At 44.0% G+C, this 18,300-nt stretch overlaps 3 protein-coding genes across 6 annotated transcripts in view; 1 reads left to right on the plus strand and 2 right to left on the minus strand.

The window, feature by feature from the left end:
* Positions 1-742: 742 nt before the first annotated feature.
* copg2 (COPI coat complex subunit gamma 2) lies at positions 743-7,594 on the plus strand. Its single transcript, XM_076722239.1, has 24 exons — positions 743-881; positions 1,494-1,546; positions 1,669-1,749; positions 1,831-1,902; positions 2,015-2,094; positions 2,376-2,451; positions 2,616-2,708; positions 2,894-2,980; positions 3,071-3,228; positions 3,389-3,522; positions 3,681-3,748; positions 3,956-4,144; positions 4,234-4,329; positions 4,486-4,729; positions 4,922-4,997; positions 5,112-5,215; positions 5,335-5,460; positions 5,570-5,638; positions 5,743-5,924; positions 6,117-6,246; positions 6,425-6,522; positions 6,628-6,766; positions 6,916-7,014; positions 7,202-7,594. The coding sequence occupies exons 1-24, from the start codon at positions 845-847 to the stop codon at positions 7,330-7,332; spliced, it is 2,622 nt and encodes an 873-aa protein (XP_076578354.1). The 5' UTR covers positions 743-844; the 3' UTR covers positions 7,333-7,594.
* A 45-nt stretch (positions 7,595-7,639) lies between these two features.
* mest (mesoderm specific transcript) lies at positions 7,640-13,687 on the minus strand. Its single transcript, XM_076722240.1, has 12 exons — positions 13,430-13,687; positions 12,854-13,043; positions 12,035-12,114; positions 11,859-11,936; positions 11,601-11,737; positions 11,431-11,489; positions 11,053-11,093; positions 10,879-10,949; positions 10,686-10,787; positions 10,494-10,570; positions 9,645-9,708; positions 7,640-8,231 (listed from the first exon to the last, which is right to left on the minus strand). Exons 2-12 carry the CDS (start codon positions 13,005-13,007, stop codon positions 8,114-8,116), a joined length of 981 nt encoding a protein of 326 aa, XP_076578355.1. The 5' UTR covers positions 13,008-13,043; positions 13,430-13,687; the 3' UTR covers positions 7,640-8,113.
* Positions 13,688-14,419: 732 nt separating this feature from the next.
* Positions 14,420-18,300, minus strand: part of atp2b1a (ATPase plasma membrane Ca2+ transporting 1a) — a 38,694-nt gene continuing 34,813 nt past the window's right edge. For all 4 annotated transcript variants that reach the window (XM_076722819.1, XM_076722817.1, XM_076722820.1 and 1 more), the window contains one exon: positions 14,420-17,736. In XM_076722819.1, the coding sequence (XP_076578934.1) occupies positions 17,353-17,736 (384 nt within the window). In that variant the 3' untranslated portion in view covers positions 14,420-17,352. The remainder of the gene's footprint in view (positions 17,737-18,300) is intronic.

The following is an 18,300-nucleotide window of genomic DNA, read 5'->3' on the forward strand; positions in this document are numbered from 1 at the left end:
CTATTTAATTTTGTCAGTGGATGAGGAGTTTATGTTTTTCCACCAAACTTAACACTTCCGCAGCTACTGGGTTTTCTCTCTGGGGTCATGCCGTTCACCCACCTGAGACGAGACTCAAGACACAGAGCAATGTCGACATCTAGCGGCCATTTGACCGAAAGACACCTCAGGTTATGAGTCATCGCTGCAGGTCAGTTTGCTAAGCGCGTTCTCCTTTTTATTCGTTTGGTTTGTTTTGTGTGATTTTGATGATTTGTCCTGTTGCTCTTTCACTGTCCTCCATAAGGTTGAATTACCAACCAACAGCGGTGCAAAGTACATTCACTCAAGTACTGTAGTATTTGAGGTACCTATACTTCACTTGAGTCTTTTCATTTTATGCTATTTTATACGTCTACATCATCACAGTTATGATGTAGTTTAATGGATGAAATAAGACTTAATTTGACCCTTGGTAAAATTCACAAGCCACCCAGCAGTGTGATGTGTAGTAAAAAAAAATGGCCCCATCTTTACCAGCTGTAACAGTAATTGTACACATAACAATATAATATATATAGTAACTGAGTAACATTGTGTTTTTAATAATTGTCATTAGTCCTAATAGTGGAGTGTGTGACACGTTTTTTGGGCATGATAAACGTAATATAGACTGTGCTGTATGATGTAGCTCGTCAGCAGCGCCCCCTGCCGGAATTGACGCCGAATGATTCTTACGTAATTTCCGTTGACGTGGAGTTTCAACGGGAAGACAGTTTTCATTTTGGCTACGTGGAAGTAGCTCCTCTATTAAGCGAGACAGAGAGCATCTTTTGCCCTCGCTCGTAAGCTTCATTCCGACATAATGATTAAAAAGTTCGATAAGAAGGACGAGGAGTCTGGTAAGTTTAGAGAGTCATGACTTTGAATAGTGACAGCGTTTGAAAAAGGAAATTTGCCTTCGGACTGACAAGGTGTTTGACGCTATGGAAGCTAACGAAGCTAGCTGGTTACAGTTAGCCGACTAGCTAAAGTTAACGATAGCTGTCAGGCTAAATTAACCCGGCCGATTACTGTGGCTTGCAGGCTACTTAATATTTATATATAAAGCAGACATTTAAGATCAGTCACAACCCGTTTTGCAGCCGCGTTAAAATTTTAAACGCTTTTATTTGATGTATTAGCAACACTAACACCAGTCCTGAGGTTAGTTTAGCGTTAGCATTGCAAGCTAGGGTAGTGGCAGCTGGATGTTGTGATGATCATTTGGTTTTAACATTTGCTCAAAACATAGATGCTTGAACCTTTCTGCAGTGATGCTTTAATTTAATCGAGATCTGCCTCCGAGTTTGCATGCTGTTTTGGCTCTAGATCCATTTGTGTTAAGTACATATTAGCATTAGCTTACGTCAACTCTTCGTCCTTTTTACGTGTTTGCTTTAAATGAAGTTCAGTAAAATAAGAAGACATGGCTTAACGGCACAGACATCTGACTCCACTGTTTTGACATTTAGGAAGTGGGTCGAACCCTTTCCAGCATCTGGAGAAAAGTGCCGTGTTGCAGGAGGTAAAGTCTGCATTTTATATTATTTAATACATGCAATGCACTTATTTGAGTCAAAACGTATGAGCCTTAGAAACAATATCTTAAAACCTGAAATGAAAGGAGGTTTAACTTCTCCTTCACAGGCGCGTATCTTCAATGAGACCCCGATCAACCCAAGAAGATGCCTCCACATCCTCACCAAGATCATCTACCTCCTCAACCAGGTAAAACGTTGTTTGACTTAAACGTAAAACAGCTCTTCATTGGTGTGAACTCTGTCTCACTCCACGTTTTTGCTCATTTAGGGAGAGCATTTTGGGACTACAGAGGCTACAGAGGCCTTCTTTGCAATGACCAGGCTCTTTCAGTCCAATGATGTAAGATATTGTCCATTTATCCAATCATTTATTAGTTATAGGCATTTCTAGTGTATGTTTGTTGAGTCCAAATATATATTCTGTGAGCTTATATTCTTTCTTTCCCTCCCAGCAAACCCTGAGGAGGATGTGCTACCTGACCATCAAAGAGATGGCCAACATCTCCGAGGATGTCATCATTGTCACAAGCAGGTTTGTACCATGATGTTAAAGTGTCACCTGTATCCAAATACTGGTACCTCCCCAAACAGGTGTTGTTCCTTGGCTGATTGGAAGTACCTATGAAAGAGTTTGTTTGCATTTGTTGTGTTACTGCAACTGTTCATCATCCAGTACCATCAGGATACATAGTGACAGATCTGGATGTACTTATGTTGTTATGATTGTTCGACTAGTTAAATTATAGCATACGAGAATTAAATTGCTTTCGAGGTTGCAGTGTCGAGAGTTATTCCTTGTGTGGTATTTTACAGCCTGACCAAAGACATGACAGGGAAGGAAGACGTGTACCGAGGACCTGCTATCAGAGCCCTCTGCAGGATCACAGATGTAAGTGCTGCTTCATTTCCTTCCCTTCCTTGTCCTGCCTCCCCATTTCTTCCTTGACCTTCTCCCCTCATGCAAGAAACAAACATCCTGCCTGTATGTATTATTGTGTTCTTACAATTAAGAAACTGAAGCGTAGTTTGTGGAACTTTCTGTCTCTTTCACAGACCACCATGCTGCAGGCCATTGAGAGATACATGAAGCAGGCTATTGTTGACAAGGTGCCCAGTGTGTCCAGTTCAGCCCTGGTCTCCTCTCTGGTAAATAAATGGCACAGTTTCATATTTTACTTAAAAATCCAGAAACATTTTTTGTCAGTTGGGTCTGGATTTCAGTTTATTTTTCTGGTATTTTGTGCTTCTGTGTAGTTTAGACAAAGTTGTGTAATTGCACATTGCACCACTGCAGGTGGGTATTGAAATTTTTCCTGTTTGTGTGTGTTCAGCACATGGTGAAGATGAGCTATGATGTGGTGAAGCGTTGGGTGAATGAAGCCCAGGAGGCTGCTTCTAGTGACAACATCATGGTCCAGGTGGGTAATACAGACATGCATAAAGACTTCAGGGTTCATGCTGTTTTGAACCATATCTTTAAAGTTGTTTGTGTGTGTCCCATCCTCCAGTACCATGCCCTGGGCCTGTTGTATCACCTCAGGAAGAACGACCGTCTTGCCGTCACCAAGATGCTCAACAAGTTCACCAAGTCTGGCCTCAAGTCCCCCTTTGCTTACTGCATGCTCATCAGGATCGCCAGCAAACTGCTGGATGAGACAGAGGGCGGGTGAGTAGACCTGCACTGATCTGATGCTCGAGTGGAAACACACAGAAAAATGATCTGTTTTCATCTGTAGTGTCTCCGAGTGGGACTAAAGACATGGTTCCAAGTGTAGGGTCGATGTGTTGCCTTTTACAACATTTTTATTTTGCCTTTCTGTTCTCAGTCACGACAGCCCCTTGTTCGACTTCATTGAGAGCTGCCTGAGGAACAAGAATGAGATGGTGGTGTATGAGGCAGCCTCGGCCATTGTCCATATGCCCAACTGCACTGCCAGGGAGCTGGCCCCTGCTGTGTCTGGTCAGTAATTTACTCTCACCTCATTAATTTCACATTTCTGTCTGTGTTACTGACATGGCTGTGAAATATGACTGAAATCTCATGTCCTGATAGAGGTCATTTCATACCCAGATAACAAACTTGTGAGTCTCATTGTGAATGTATTTTTCTTCCTGCAGTGCTGCAGCTCTTCTGCAGCTCTCCCAAAGCAGCCTTGAGGTACGCTGCAGTCAGGACCCTCAACAAGGTACAGCTTCACCCTCCTTCACATGGCTTGTTTTACTCTATGCAATCACAGATCACTTTAATGAGTCAAAAGATGGTCTTATTGCTGAGCTATTGGGAAATTACACATGTATTAAGGGCTTGATTTCTCAGCTGGGTACATACTTGAACGATAAAAACAGATTGTAATAGTAATGATCAACACTGATGTTTCCTTTGTGTCCACCAGGTGGCCATGAAGCATCCGTCGGCCGTGACCGCGTGCAACTTGGACCTGGAGAACCTGATCACCGACTCCAACCGCAGCATCGCCACGCTGGCCATCACCACTCTGCTCAAGACCGGCAGTGAGAGCAGCGTGGACCGGCTCATGAAACAGATCTCCTCGTTTGTCTCTGAGATCTCGGACGAGTTCAAGGTCAGGCACTTTAGTTTTCATTTAGTTTTGTTTAATTCATGCACATACACAACCCGCTCAGGTCTTACATTACCCTTGTTTCACTCCAGGTGGTGGTGGTGCAGGCCATCAGCGCTCTGTGCCAGAAGTATCCCAGGAAGCACAGCGTCATGATGAACTTCTTGTCCAACATGCTCAGAGATGATGTAAGTGGACCATTGACTCGTTGTCCCTCTCACTTTTGTCTTTGCCTCATGGGGGAGCAGCCTTATCAGTGATATCCTAACCTGTACAGAAAACATGCTGGAAAGATAAATGTTGTAGCTTGCATGCAGTATTCAGATTACTTATATCTGGTTTAGGGTGGTTTTGAGTACAAGCGGGCCATCGTGGACTGCATCATCAGCATCATTGAGGAGAACCCGGAGAGCAAAGAGACGGGCTTGGCCCACCTGTGCGAGTTCATCGAGGACTGCGAACACACAGTGCTCGCCACGAAGATCCTGCACCTGCTGGGCAAAGAGGGCCCACGCACCCCCCAGCCCTCCAAGTACATCCGCTTCATCTTCAACCGAGTGGTGCTGGAGAGCGAGGCAGTTCGTGCAGGTGAGACAGAGTGAGATGGACCACGGCGTTGAATTTTTGATGATTTCACTTATTTTATCCGAACCTTTGACGGCTCCGGAGGCTGACATCCAACATTCGAGCCGAGCATCTGTGTCCTCACCGCTCGCACTTCAGCTATTTTCATGGCGTTTTATAACCAGTTAAAACATTTATTGCCTCTTCCATCCTCAGCTGCGGTCAGCGCTTTGGCTAAATTTGGAGCTCAGAACGATGATCTGCTGCCGAGCGTCCTGGTTCTCATGCAGAGGTGCTCATTTCATCTTTCTAAATGCAAAGAAAACACTGGTTAAATTATTTATGAATATGATTGTGAGAGTCCGTAGATGTATGATATATCCTGTACATTTGGCTTTTCTCGCAGATGCATGATGGACAGCGATGACGAGGTGCGCGACAGAGCTACGTTCTACATGAATGTGCTGCAGCAGAAGCAGAAGGCTCTGAATGCTGCCTACATCTTCAACGGTAAAGACACACACACTCGGGTTACACTGCCAGAGATTTTGATGAGTGAATAACTGTGTTTGTGGCTCACAGTGGCTGCTGGTTAAGCTTTAATGTCTCCCCTTTTGTCTGTTGTTCAGGTTTGTCTGTGTCCATCCCCGGCCTGGAGAAGTCCCTGCACCAGTACACGTTGGAGCCCTCGGAGAAGCCTTTCGACATGAAGTCTGTCCCTCTGGCCACCACTCCGATCACAGAACAGAAAACAGGTACAGCCACATAACATATTTACTCATCTGTACAGAGTTTCTCTTTGTTTTCATCACGGTCAGGAGTCAGATGGTTAAGGGGTGGTAATGTATTTTTTTTTTTTCCCAGAAATCGCCCCTATTGCCACCAGCAAACTGCCAGAAAAGTTGGCTCCATCACGGCAGGACATTTATCAGGGTAAGATTGGAAACACTGTCCGTCCATTCAAGATGAGTACTGATATTTTGCCTGTTACAGTTAATAAAATGCCATTCTTGTCTTTTCTCTGTCTTCATTGACAGAACAACTGGCGGCCGTCCCAGAGTTCCAGGGTCTCGGCCCGCTCTTCAAGTCTTCGGAGCCGGTGCAGCTGACGGAGGCTGAGACAGAGTACGTGGTTCGCTGCGTCAAGCACGCCTTCGCCCAGCACATGGTGTTCCAGTTCGACTGCACAAACACTCTGAACGACCAGCTCCTGCAGAAGGTACCTGCTGAGAGGAGATCGATTCTTTTTATGTTATTTGATTTTTCTGGAGATCTCTGCAAATCTTCATTTGGACTATTCATCAGCTTCGACCATGAGCATTCAGAATTTATTCCAGGATTTTAGATGCAGCAGAAGTGGAACTAAAACACAGGAACAAATTTGATATGAATGCATCGTGTCACTCTTCAGGTCGTAGTGCAGATGGAGCCATCGGAGGCCTATGAGGTGGTACACTACATCCCGGCCCCCAGCCTCCCCTACAGTCAGCCTGGTTCCTGCTACACTCTGGTCCGCCTGCCTGACGACGACCCCACAGCTGGTAAGATCACAAACAGGTTACTCAAAATCACTCAGCTGCCCAAACATGCAAACATTGAAAGGAGCACCTTGTGCATGAACACAGTCCAAAATAATCACGTTTAATCAGCCAGTTGTGAGAAAGAGTCAATGTCTGTATATAAGAGGAGTGTGTTTCCATGTCCTCCGTCTGTCCACAGTGTCCTGTACATTCAGTTGTACTATGAAGTACCTGGTCAGAGACTGCGACCCCAACACAGGAGAGCCTGACGATGACGGTTACGATGATGAATACGTGGTACGTGACTGCAGCACATTCACAAGCTATCAAACAAGAACGAGTCGTGTGTATTTTCAGCAATGTGCGTGAGCTTTCTTGCATTTCTCGTCTGCTCTCCTGTAGCTGGAGGATCTGGAGGTGACGGTTGCCGACCACATCCAGAAGGTGTTGAAACCAAACTTTGGAGCAGCGTGGGAGGAAGTGGGAGATGAGTTTGAGAAGGAGGAGACGTTTGCCCTGGCGTCTGTACGGACTCTAGACGGTACGCAGAGGCCAGAAATTTAGGCTGAAATAGTGAATGCACTTATTCAGAAGGCTAAAAGACAGAGGTTGCATTTACACTCTATGTTAAAAAGTGTTTGGTTTGTACAATAAGCGACACCCAGCGTAATCTGTGCTCTTCATTCACAGAGGCGGTGGGTAACATCATCAGCTTCCTGGGAATGCAGCCATGTGAGCGCTCCGACAAAGTTCCCGAAAACAAGAACTCGCACGTCCTCTTCCTCGCTGGTGGGTGTTGGATGTCAGGACGGCGGCGGTCGCTGTTTGCTCTTTACCAACGTTGTTTTACACGAATAAATCATTAAAACTTTTCCTGATGTTTTTGGACACCAAATGCCACAAATATGAATAGCAGGTTGAATTTAGATTTCAGTGGATTCCAAATTTGATTGGCTCTCCCTCCCTCTCCTCCCAGGTGTGTTTCGGGGAGGTCATGACGTGCTGGTTCGCGCTCGCCTGGCGCTGGCTGACGGCGTCACCATGCAGGTGACGGTTCGCAGCAGCGAAGAGACGGTCGTGGACGTCATCCTGGCGTCCGTGGGCTAGAGCGCTCACGGGGCAGCTTCGTGCCAACGCAACCACAAGACCCTTCATCTGTCTGAGACGTCACATAGTTCTTCTTCAGAGCTCTAAAATTTAATGTATACTGATGTTGTGATTATGCTGCTGACATCAGCCAACCTGACAACCAACTTAAATGTTTTATTACTCCAGTGTCTGAACTAAAGTGTTTCTTTATACTGTCTGCTGTTTTCTTTGCAGTAAGAATATCTTCTGTCAAATCTTCAATAAATTCTGTCAAAGTACATCAAGTTTCATTCATTCAGTTTTTGAAGACACTTTCTTTTTTCTTACAAAACTAGTTTTATTTGAAGAAAAGCTAACGTTTAATTTGTTCATTGACATCGAGAGAACTGTAGAAAATCATATCAAAATTTCCTCAGAGTGCAGCTGACTGAAGAACAACCAACAGAAGATGGAGGGAATGAAAACAGTGCCCCAAAGTGATCACACAACCAAAAAACAAGCTGTCATGCTTCCTCTGAGGGCTCATGAATGAACACTGTCACCATTAGCTTAGTCAGTTAGTTCCATTAAGTACAATTAATTATGTCTAGCTCACATTTGATGTTTTCCAATGCCAGTAATTGACATTTTAGGGTTTGATGCTGGTAAACTGGCCCAGCATTTATGATTAAATCACTCACATGCAGCATTTATCCTCCTGAGAATCATCAGGAAAGGTCATTTATCACTTTGAAGTGTTGCAGCAGTGCCAAACAGCTCGTTCAGGTTCTTGAACACAGGCGCTGCATTTGGTTCCTCTTCAGAAAGAGTGAATAAAGTTGAAATAAGCATTGAGGAAGCCAGTGGGATCCTCCAGCTGAGGGTAGTGACTGATGTGTTCGTCCAAAATGGTGATTGTTGACCTCTGGACCAGCTGCCTGCAGGAGCAAGATGCATATTTAAGACGCATGACATCATCACAAACAGATGACATCAGTACTAAAAGTGAGGACTGATATCTCAGCAGCTGATTCCTCTGGTGGGTTAGTGGTTTATGCTGCTGACTGTGAATCATTATTTTTTGGGTTCAAATCCTGCCATGGACGTATATTGCAGGAGTACTGTTTTCAACACAATGTTGATCCCATCGTTTTTTTCTGATGGATAAAAAAAAGTTTGAGTGAAGATGAAAAGGCACTGAAGCACAAACTTCTGTATTATTTTCATTCTGACAATCACAAGAGTGAACCCATGTTTCTTTCTCCACACTATGAGAGACGACAAACCAATGATACCTTTGTGGTTCACCTGTAGTCTAGTGGACATGTGTGAGGTCTCATTGTTTGAAGGTTGCAGGTTCAAATCCCACCTGAGGAATTTTTTTCTCCATGAGTTTGACTTCTCAAACACTCACTGCTGCATTAATGAGGACAGATAGCGAAAACGAAGTAAGCCAAGTGCAAAGGACTGTGGTGGTGGAGCGGATAAGTGTGCGCCCCTCAGGTGTGACGTTGACGGTTCGAGGCTGGGCTGAGAGTCTGAGGAGAGACTCAGGAACAAATGAGATTCCCAACTGTGTGCGAAACTGACGAAAGATGGTGGGCTGAGTCTCTGCGGAGAGACTCAGGAACAGTTTCACACCAAAAGAGGTGTGAAACTAATGAAAGATGGTGGACAGACTGGGCGAAGACTCAGGAAGAAACGAACGAGATTCCAAACTGTATGTGAACGTACAGAAACATGGTGGTGTAAGTGGACGCGGTGAATACACTAAGTGAATGAGATTCCAAAGTGCCCAGAAGATGACTGTGAACAGAGAGAATGAAACAGACAGTGATGGTGGAAGTGAAGACTGGAGGAGGTGACAAAGGAAGAATTATAGAAAAACTGACAAATTTTTCCTTTTTTTTTTTGAAAAAACACCATTTTTAAAGCCTAATATTGTCTTTGCCTTGAGCAGGATTTGAACCCACAGTCTTCAGGTCTCTAACCCCTTACTTTACCTCTACACCACCTCCTTCACACTGAAGTAATAGTGTCGGATCTATTTGACAGAGAAGAGGTATAACAGGTGACCAAAAGAAAAAAAAAAAAACATACCTACAGAAACTCCTCTAAGGCCAAATGCAATTTTCTTAATACAATACTTTGTAAATGCAAATCAAAAGACAAACGCATTTACAAAGTGAGACCTTTTTCCTGACTTACAGCCAAATCACAGAGAACAGCAGAAAAGAAAAGCGCTCAGATCACCTGTCAAACCATCCTTTTCTCTTGCACTTTATGCAGGAGATGAACGTATTACAGATAATCTGAACGTGGGTTTAAGAATCAGAGGCGGGGGCACTCACTGGTAAAGACGGATGAACTGGGGATGAGGGTTGACTGGGTCCAGGGGTCCGTAGATCATGTGCACTGAAAGACAAAGAGGGATGAAAACATGGAGGAACAAAACTGTGTTAAAGGAGGGCGGCTCCTCATAATTTAGCTGCAGCAGATGGCAGTCAGCATGCTCAGTTTGGAGAAGCAGAGAGTAGCGCCAAAGAAAAGAGCTCTCATCTACTCCCACTATCTACTGCATATAATACACTGACTGTGTATAAGCACCTCATTCGACCCCACCTCAAAGAACCTGAATGATTCCTTCAACCTGTGAACTCTTGCAAAAAAGCATAAAAAAGACAAAGTAGCAGCTCTGGGAGGCTGTACTTTGAGCTCAATGCTAACATGCTCAGCAGGTATCATGTTTTCAATGTTGACCATCTCAGTTTAGCAAGTTAGCAACATTTGCTAATAAACATTAAAGTGCTGCAACCTGGAAACATCATTAGCTTTCAGGTAGTTGGTCATATTGGACAAATTAAACGGTGGAGATATTTCAGTCTGGGCCGAAGAGTTTTTGGTGCAGATATAATCTGGTATCTTGCAGGATGACACATTACATTTTTAACCATTTCTGCATGCGACATGAGGTCTGTGTCAGTAGCACACATCCCTCCCCCCACCTCCCTCTCCTGAGCTCAGGATCACAGATGGACTACAAGGCTTCTCCTCGCAGGCTAAGCAGCTTAGCATCAGTGGCCCTCTGGCCAAGCTGCTGGGTCACTACACCTTAAGGAAGTGCTTGGCCTCCACAGAAAAGCTTCCTCTCTGAATTATCAACACGCACATCACAACGTCTGATGCAACTGTGAACTCACATGGGACGAAGGTGGAAGTGAGCGCGCCCACCCATCGCTCTCTGTGTTTTAATCTCTGGTTGATGTACTGCAGGATACTAAGTGAGAGGGAGAGGACAAACATGAGAAATGACAGAGATGAAGAGCAGAAAAGACAATTCAACTCAAAGCAAGCAAACACACAGACACATACACATACACATACACACATACCTGTCCAAAACTAGGTTGCCATCATTGTAGCGTAAACCCGTCCACATGTCCCAGAACTCAGCGTCTGTGGGCTGCGTGTACGGACCAAACACTTCTCCAATCCTGCCAGTCAGCAGAAAACAACACCAATGAAAAGTCTATTCATGCATGAACACAGAGACTCCCAGTTTGGACCAGTAACTGGCTCTCTTACCCCTTTTGGAAGATCATATAGTTGGTGAGACGCATCAGAACTGGAGCCAGAAAACTGGAGTCCTTCAGAAGCTGTTGGAGACAAAACAACTCAAAATTCATGTTCAGCTTCTTAAAATCTTCCACAACTCCACATGAGCTGAAACGTAGGATGAGGAAAACAAAGGTGACTTACCGTCTGCAGCAGCCGTGGGTAATGTGTTTCTGGGAATAATCCTGTTGGAAAAAAACTGACTGTGACTTCAACAACAGCACGATCGCATTTGGGTGAAATTATGGCGCTAATTCAATTATTTCAGTGCAGGGCTGCAACGGATGATTCCCAGAACACAAGGTGACGTCTTAGAATGGCTTGTTTTGTCCCACCAACAGTCCAAAAAAAAAAAAACAAATTTACACTGATATCATAAGGTTAAAGGCAGAAAATCCTCACAGTTCAGAGGCTGGTTTATCCTTTTACTCCCTCCCTGATTACAGGATATAAAATCCCTGCTGTGGGTGCAGAAAAGGCTGCTATCTACAGCATGAGCAAAGAACAGAAACGGCACTGTACCTCCATTAGAAAGACACAGGCTGTTGAAGGTCAGGTGACCTGTGCGATTTTGGTCACTCCTGGTTTGTTGGCAGGGCAGAGAAGCAACAACGCAGACAGGGAGGGGTGGTTAGCAATTCATCATTTTACTCTGCTTTTGACAGTTTGGATAAATGCACCGCCACACACACCTGTACAGCAGCTCCAAGGCCACAGTGTCTCCATAGTCATGGGACACCAGATTCACACGCTGGTTGCTCAGACCTAAGTGAGCCACCAGGGCCTCCACCACACTGGCCTGCTCGAAGATGGAGTACCTGTGGGGCCGCTGGGAGAAAATGACTTCTGGGTAAGTGAAGAAACAGAGCATCATGCAGGAACTATGAGAATCATGAACTGAGCTTCATGATAAACACAGTTCTCATGGAACTGACACTAATTTGACTCACTGGCTTGTCACTGAAGCCAAAACCCAGGAAGTCCAGTGCAATGACTCGATGGAAGCGCTGGGTGAGCGGCTCCCAGATCTGTGTGGAAAAAAAAAAAACACACAAGTTTGGGCTCTGGCTGGTTCACGTTACAACAGGTGTGTGTTGATCAGCGGCCGAGCGCATGCAGCGGGCACCTTGTTCCAGTCGTAGCTGGAGGTGGGGAAGCCGTGGAGCAGAAGGACGACGTCGGAGCTTCCCAAAGCACCATAGGAATCTGGTTTGGGGAGACAAGAGAAATACATGTGTGATATGCACGGAGGCAAAGAGGAGTTTTACATCATTGAAAACTGATTCTTGACCCCAGAAACAGCAGCTGAGAATCCACAGGGTCCCTTTAGTAGCTGTTCTTGAGCTTTCTATCATATCACATGATCGAAGTCCTTAAAGGTGCACTATGGAAGAATTGGCCCTCCAAACAAAGAAGGGCAGCATATCACCAGAGGAACTTCAAGCTGCTGCTAACTGGAGCTGATGTTGGCTCGTTAGCTCAGCTAGCCGTGCAGCTAACTGTGGTCCTATTAGCTGAGTACTGAGGGAGAGCTGGTGTTGTTTACACCACTAGCACAGGAGCTTTGGACCACATGGGGAAGTTTATCAAGACCTTTTCAGACCCGGGACAACAGGGGGGGACTCTGACTCAAGGGACAACAAAAACGGGACAGGTTCACAGGAGAGGAGCCAGAGGGAGGTCAGACATTAATAAGCACCCACCCCCAGTTAGCATGCTAACATCAGACCATATCTCTGCAACACAGCACAGAGACGTCTTCAGCATAACGTCAGAACTGTTATTTCTTCACATTCTGTTGATCATTTTACTTGATGAATCTAAATGGTTAGCTCCACCTGCTGATGAAGACCATGTGACATGGCTGAAAGCTACTAAATAGATTGCCCAGTCCAACATTACTCCACTCTGATCACCTATGGAGGTAAGTTAAGCCCCCACCCACCTCTGTAAAAGATCTGCCTGCCCCTGAAGTGGAAGACCTCCCCGGCATTGTGCCACTTCTGCAGGGCAGGTGACAGCTGAGGGGGCGGGATGTGCAGGTAGACGGCTACCAGCGGGATGCAGATCAAACCCACATGAATCCACCACTCTCTCATGTTGAGCTCAGCGGTGGGGGAGTCTCATTCCTGCCTCTGGGAGAAGGCAACAACAAAAGACAACATCCCTGCAGGTGATTGATCATGAATGGAGGCGTGCTCAGAGGCTAACTTGCCCACCTCCACTGTAGACTGTACTACAATACTGCACAATATGATAAACTACGATACATCTGTGGGGGAGTTTATGACAGGAAACAGCCGAGAAAAGCCGCTGCAGACGACTTACACCACTGTCACTCTAATAGGAATAAAACGTTATTGTAAGTTAGCTAAAAACGGTGGATTTCACGGGAGGAGGCAACAACTCACGAGAGCCAAACACCTCTACCGTTGGCCCTCCTCCGCTAATGCTGCTTATACTACTATGCTAGTTATGTGTACTACGTTAGTTTCACACGGTAGCAGTTTCCAGAACTTACAGAAATCGTGCGACCTGTCACTGTCAGACCTTCGCCCTGTGCCCAGGATCCATAACTGCAGAATACAGTCCTGTGAAGCGGAAGGGAACGTCGGTTTGCAGAGAAGAGTAAAAGAGCGGACGTCTCGCTCGCTACCTACTTCCGGGTTCCCAAACTTTCACACTGGGGAAAATATACAGCGTACTTGGCTGTTATTGGCGTTACTCTCCAGGAAGACGAAAGCGGCTCAGTCATCTTATCAATAGACAATCTTTGTTTGGAGAGTGACAGGTAAAGACCAGGAGAGAAATCTGCTGCCCTCTGCCGGGCTGGAAGTGCAACGACATATAATTATATTCAATATATTATCTCTAGATAGAAATGAAAAGACCATTAAGCAACATAAACAGAAATTTGACAATAATTGTATAACTTGTGAACTTTTTTGAATTATAGAATTATAATTTGGAAAAAACGTAAAAAAAATCGTTTTTAATCGCTTTTCTGTAAAATATTAAATATTCATAGTACACTGACTGAAGCTAAAGTTTGGAAAAACTGTTTTTAAAATTAGTATTGAAAATTTAACTGATAGTGCTGGCATCATGAATCAAACCAGATGTTACTACAGTTTGATTAATTATTTGGATCAGGCATTATTTGCAAATAAGATTTTTGTTTTTTAACAATTGAATACCTAAAATAGCTTTTGTAAATAATGTCTGGACATTAATCTGACAAAAAAGCTCTTATGTTTAAGAATTAAAAGGTAATGTTAGTTATTATATATATTTGTTTATGTAGGATATTCAGAGAATGTGAGTTTACACTATATTTGTGCAGCTCTGCAGAAAAGCAGCTTTCTTGTGAGAATAATCGCACTGATGTTCTGCAGAGTGTTTGTTTGCGTTGACTGCAGAAACACGAGTCTCCACTCTGCTGCGTCCACGTTTCAATGCATAACTCCATTTCATAAATACTGCGCAGTGAATGAAAAACATGGCCCTGCAGTTAGGCTAAATACATTTTTTATTTTTAAAAACCATACACATTACTCGACAAGTTTCAAATGTAAATCCAATCACGATATCCATTTAAAATGCTCAAGATAAACAGACATGAAGTACTCTTATTTCCAAATGTTAAAAGATAAAAAAATAATAATCCATAAAACAGATGGAAAAACATTCATTCCCATTACAGGAAGAAGCTACAGAACAAACTCCTCGTATGGATTCCGCTTGTCTTTCGGATTTCTCACTTCTTATGCAATCCTAGCTGCTATTTTGTCATCTGTAAAACAAGGAAAACAAACCATTTCCTCAGAGAACGTTGTGATTTAACATCTCCACCTCCTTCCCCTGTCCACGGCCCTTCAGGTGAAGACGGCCAGAAGGCTGCAGGAAGAATCTGCAGCCTGCTGCCCGAGTCATCCTGTGTGGTTGACGAGCACCGTCCCAAACATTGAATCGAGTGTGGTAATATACAAACTAAAAGAGGCCTGTTCTCTTTCACACCATTTGCACCCTGAGATGAATATTCCAGAACAACACCCATTTTAGTGGCCAAACCCCCCCCCCCCCCATATAATGTGATCGGTGTCAAATCATCCAAAATTGGTTTGTACGATGAAAGGTATCATCGGTATCGTCATAAAAATACAAAGGTACACTTTTTTTATTGTGATTTGTATCAAAATTATTTTCCCCCAAGGAACGCTATGAAATAAAGTACCCTGTGCAGATAGATACCAGTGTATGCCTAGTCTTTATTCTTGAAAAATGCACATGTCCAATTCTTTAGCGTTTCCAGTACAACAGGTGTCAAAAATATTTTACAAACAAATCAAATGCAGCAACATTTATTCATGGTGAAAGGAGTCTTATGGACAGGGTTGAAGAAAAAAAAAAAAAAAGAAAAGAAAAAAGCCTTTTCCCCTCCTCCATTTTTGATTTTTAAAATCTCAACAAACCAGAAATCGGAGGAGTAAAATGAAGTTTTCCCTAAGGCGTGATCTTAAAGACTGAATGAAATATGAAAATAATTCACTTGCTTTTTGACCAAGACAAAGTTTTACTATCTAAATACACAAAGTCTGAAGTTAAAAGGTTCTTTCTTTATAGATTCCTTTTAAATTAAATACTTTTTTCTATGCCTGAGTAAACAAATGTCAATATTGTACATTGGCAGGGGGCTAATGCTTTGCTGAGAAAAACAAAACAAAACAAAAAAAAAAGAGAAATTAAATGCACCGTTTTTTCTTTTTTCTTGTTACAAATGATGACCAGGGTCCATACTTATCAAGCATCCATGAAACTCAAGTCATAACTGGCCCAGGATTATCACAATGAGGCGTATTTGGTCCTACGTTTAGCTGTAGGAGTAACAGTTGCCTGCAGGTGGAAAATGATCAAAGCATCGTCTAAATTGTTATCGTAGCCAAGGCACATTCACGTTTTGTCTATATGAACTAATTCTTGAAAAATAAATAGGCGCACTGGCTGATTAGCTCGCAGTAAAGCTCTAGATTGAACTCAAGTGGTCATAGGAAAAAAAAGCTGTCAGTCATTTTAGTGCTTTTATGAGTTTTGGCAAAAACGAATTTTTAGCCTGAATGTGCTTAAATGATCTTGTCGTTCGCCCACGAGTGAAGCTGTTCTTTAATAATCTGGATGAGCATCTTTTAAACGTAACTAATGTTCACTACAAGAAGACTGTATGGTCACGGTACGGTCCAAAGGGTTGCAAACCACAAAAATCTAAAAGGAGAACTTCTACTCTGCGCTGAAAGTGACTGCAGGAGGCTTGGTGAGGACCTCGTGTCCGACTCTGAGGTAAGACTTTGTTTCCTCGTCCAACTTTCAGCATGATTCTAGGTCTCATCCTGAGATGCTTGCTAAATACAGGCCCAGATATATACTTAACTCCCTTTAATGAGTGAACCTTTCAACATGTGGAAATCCTTGAACACAACATAATGAATGAAAAGAGAATCCAGAACTCCAGAAGGTTTTGTGCACATGAAAACTATCAAAGAAATGGAAGAAGTAAATATTTATAGCGATGTTAGTGGACAGAGGCCCTAATCGTCTTTCCCGTCCCGTCTCCTGTGAAAACACCTCGCCACATGGACCTCTTTTCTATACAAGCCTTAGTGTTTATCGGTTTGGCTAGAAGGTTCTACATTTATCTACAAATATATAACAAATAAAACTTGCAGGCAAAAATAGTTAAGTTTCAATAGAAACACCCTTTTTTCCTGAAAATACAGCAGTATCTGAAATAATCCTCTCATTCATTTTTTATTCTGTCCCAGTTTTCTGCATCATACATCAGGAAGCTCTTTTGCCTACAAACAGAAAAAAAGTATCTACAAACTTTGTAAACAGACCTGCTTTTTCCAAAAACATAAATAACTCAAAATATTAACAGCCAATGGAGCAGAAATAAGTTTTGAATGAGCAAGGGCCAAAGAGATAAATATACAACACCATTCAGATAAAAGAGAAGCTAAAGGTTTCTTTCAGAATTCTTACAGACGATCTTCAAGCCAGGAGGAGGACCTCCCCTTCTCAATTAAAATAATAATAATAATAACAATAGAATAATAAAAACAGGTCACTTTCAATCTGAGTTTATAATCACCCCTTGTTTACCGAGAAAAACAAGTTACCAAGGAGGGAGGGGTGGAGACAGAGTCCTCGTGTCGCAGCGGGGGATTAAGAAGAACCAAAAGTAAAAGAAGACCAAAGCATCCACACCAAGCCGTACATTCCTCTGAATGTTTGCTGTTCTTTCAGTCCAGCCCAAGCCGAGCTCACACAAGACTCCGCTCTCCTTCTCGCCCTCCGTCTCTCCTCTCCAAGTGTTCCTTCGTTTTGTCTGAGTTGAGCTCCTTGGTGGCGGGCAGAAAAGTGGTGGTGACGTGTGGAGCGGGGGTCAGATCAAAGGGAGGTCTCCAGGCTGTGTAGGGGGCTCCCCGGGGCCGAGGGGGTTCCTGATTTGGGGCCCTCTGGGAGGAGGTGGTTACTGCTCTCCACAGCGTTATTGTTCTGGTTTGGGGAGGGAGAGAGCGGCGCGGTGGGGACTGCGGTGGCGGGCGTGGGTGAGGGCGGCGTGGGCGTGGCGTTGCGGGGGCTGGCGGAGTTGCGCTTGGTGGGAGCGTCGTCCTCCGCGTCGGTGTCGTCTATGAGGGGAATATGGGGCTCAGAGTCCTCTATTCGAAATTCGGGGTGGGTCATGAAGTTGTGGATCGATGTTCGCGACTCGGGCTTCTCCAGCCCCTCATAGAGGGAGATGGAGCTGCGGAATGCATTCACCACCCGGATCTGGAGGGAGGGAGAAGGGACAGGGAGCAGGAGAGGCATTCAGTCACATTCAGCAATGACACGCGGAACCTCTTGAATCTCATCGCCTTTGTAACACCACAGATATAAACGGGTTTTATCGGGTCAATCGTAGGTGAGTTTTAGGGGCAAAAAATCAGTGAGGGGGGGAAACTCTCAGAGACACGTGCAGATGAGCAGTTATGGTGAGTTGTAAATTTACAACTTGTAACCTGTTAACTAAGAATAGTGATTTGAAGTAGTAGTGGAAGTAGTAATTTGTCTTCAGCCATGGTCTAGACTATGTTAGCCTCAAAACCACAGCAAAATTTCATACTGGCCCAAAAGTGTAAACAGGAGCATTTCAGTCTCACTTCCTGTTTCTCTAAGTCACCCTCTGTCCCGCCTCTCAGGCACGAGCTAGACTTGAGGCATAAAATACGACTTTAAAAAAGGGCCAGTTCAGAGCGCAGCGTTGATTAAAATAAAGTTTCTGAGAGATAGAAAACTTGAGTTGCATCCTGTGGATACAAACCTGACCATCGACTCCGTGCTTGCAGAAAGACT

This window comes from Chaetodon auriga, chromosome 22 (genome assembly GCF_051107435.1).
Source record: "Chaetodon auriga isolate fChaAug3 chromosome 22, fChaAug3.hap1, whole genome shotgun sequence".
Taxonomy (NCBI): Eukaryota; Metazoa; Chordata; class Actinopteri; order Chaetodontiformes; family Chaetodontidae; genus Chaetodon; species Chaetodon auriga.

What these genes read in the sequence shown, in the direction of transcription:
- copg2 (XM_076722239.1), top strand. Translation starts at nt 845, where the DNA reads ATGATTAAAAAGTTCGATAAGAAGGACGAGGAGTCTG. An exon ending in CAGTCAGGACCCTCAACAAG is followed by an intron (nt 3,749 to 3,955) that starts GTACAGCTTCAC and finishes TGTGTCCACCAG; the next exon opens with GTGGCCATGAAGCATCCGTC. An exon ending in GAGCGAGGCAGTTCGTGCAG is followed by an intron (nt 4,730 to 4,921) that starts GTGAGACAGAGT and finishes TTCCATCCTCAG; the next exon opens with CTGCGGTCAGCGCTTTGGCT.
- mest (XM_076722240.1), bottom strand. Translation starts at nt 13,007, where the DNA reads ATGAGAGAGTGGTGGATTCATGTGGGTTTGATCTGCATCCCGCTGGTA. An exon ending in CCAGCTACGACTGGAACAAG is followed by an intron (nt 11,937 to 12,034) that starts GTGCCCGCTGCA and finishes TTTTCCACACAG; the next exon opens with ATCTGGGAGCCGCTCACCCA. An exon ending in TATATGATCTTCCAAAAGGG is followed by an intron (nt 10,788 to 10,878) that starts GTAAGAGAGCCA and finishes GCTGACTGGCAG; the next exon opens with GATTGGAGAAGTGTTTGGTC.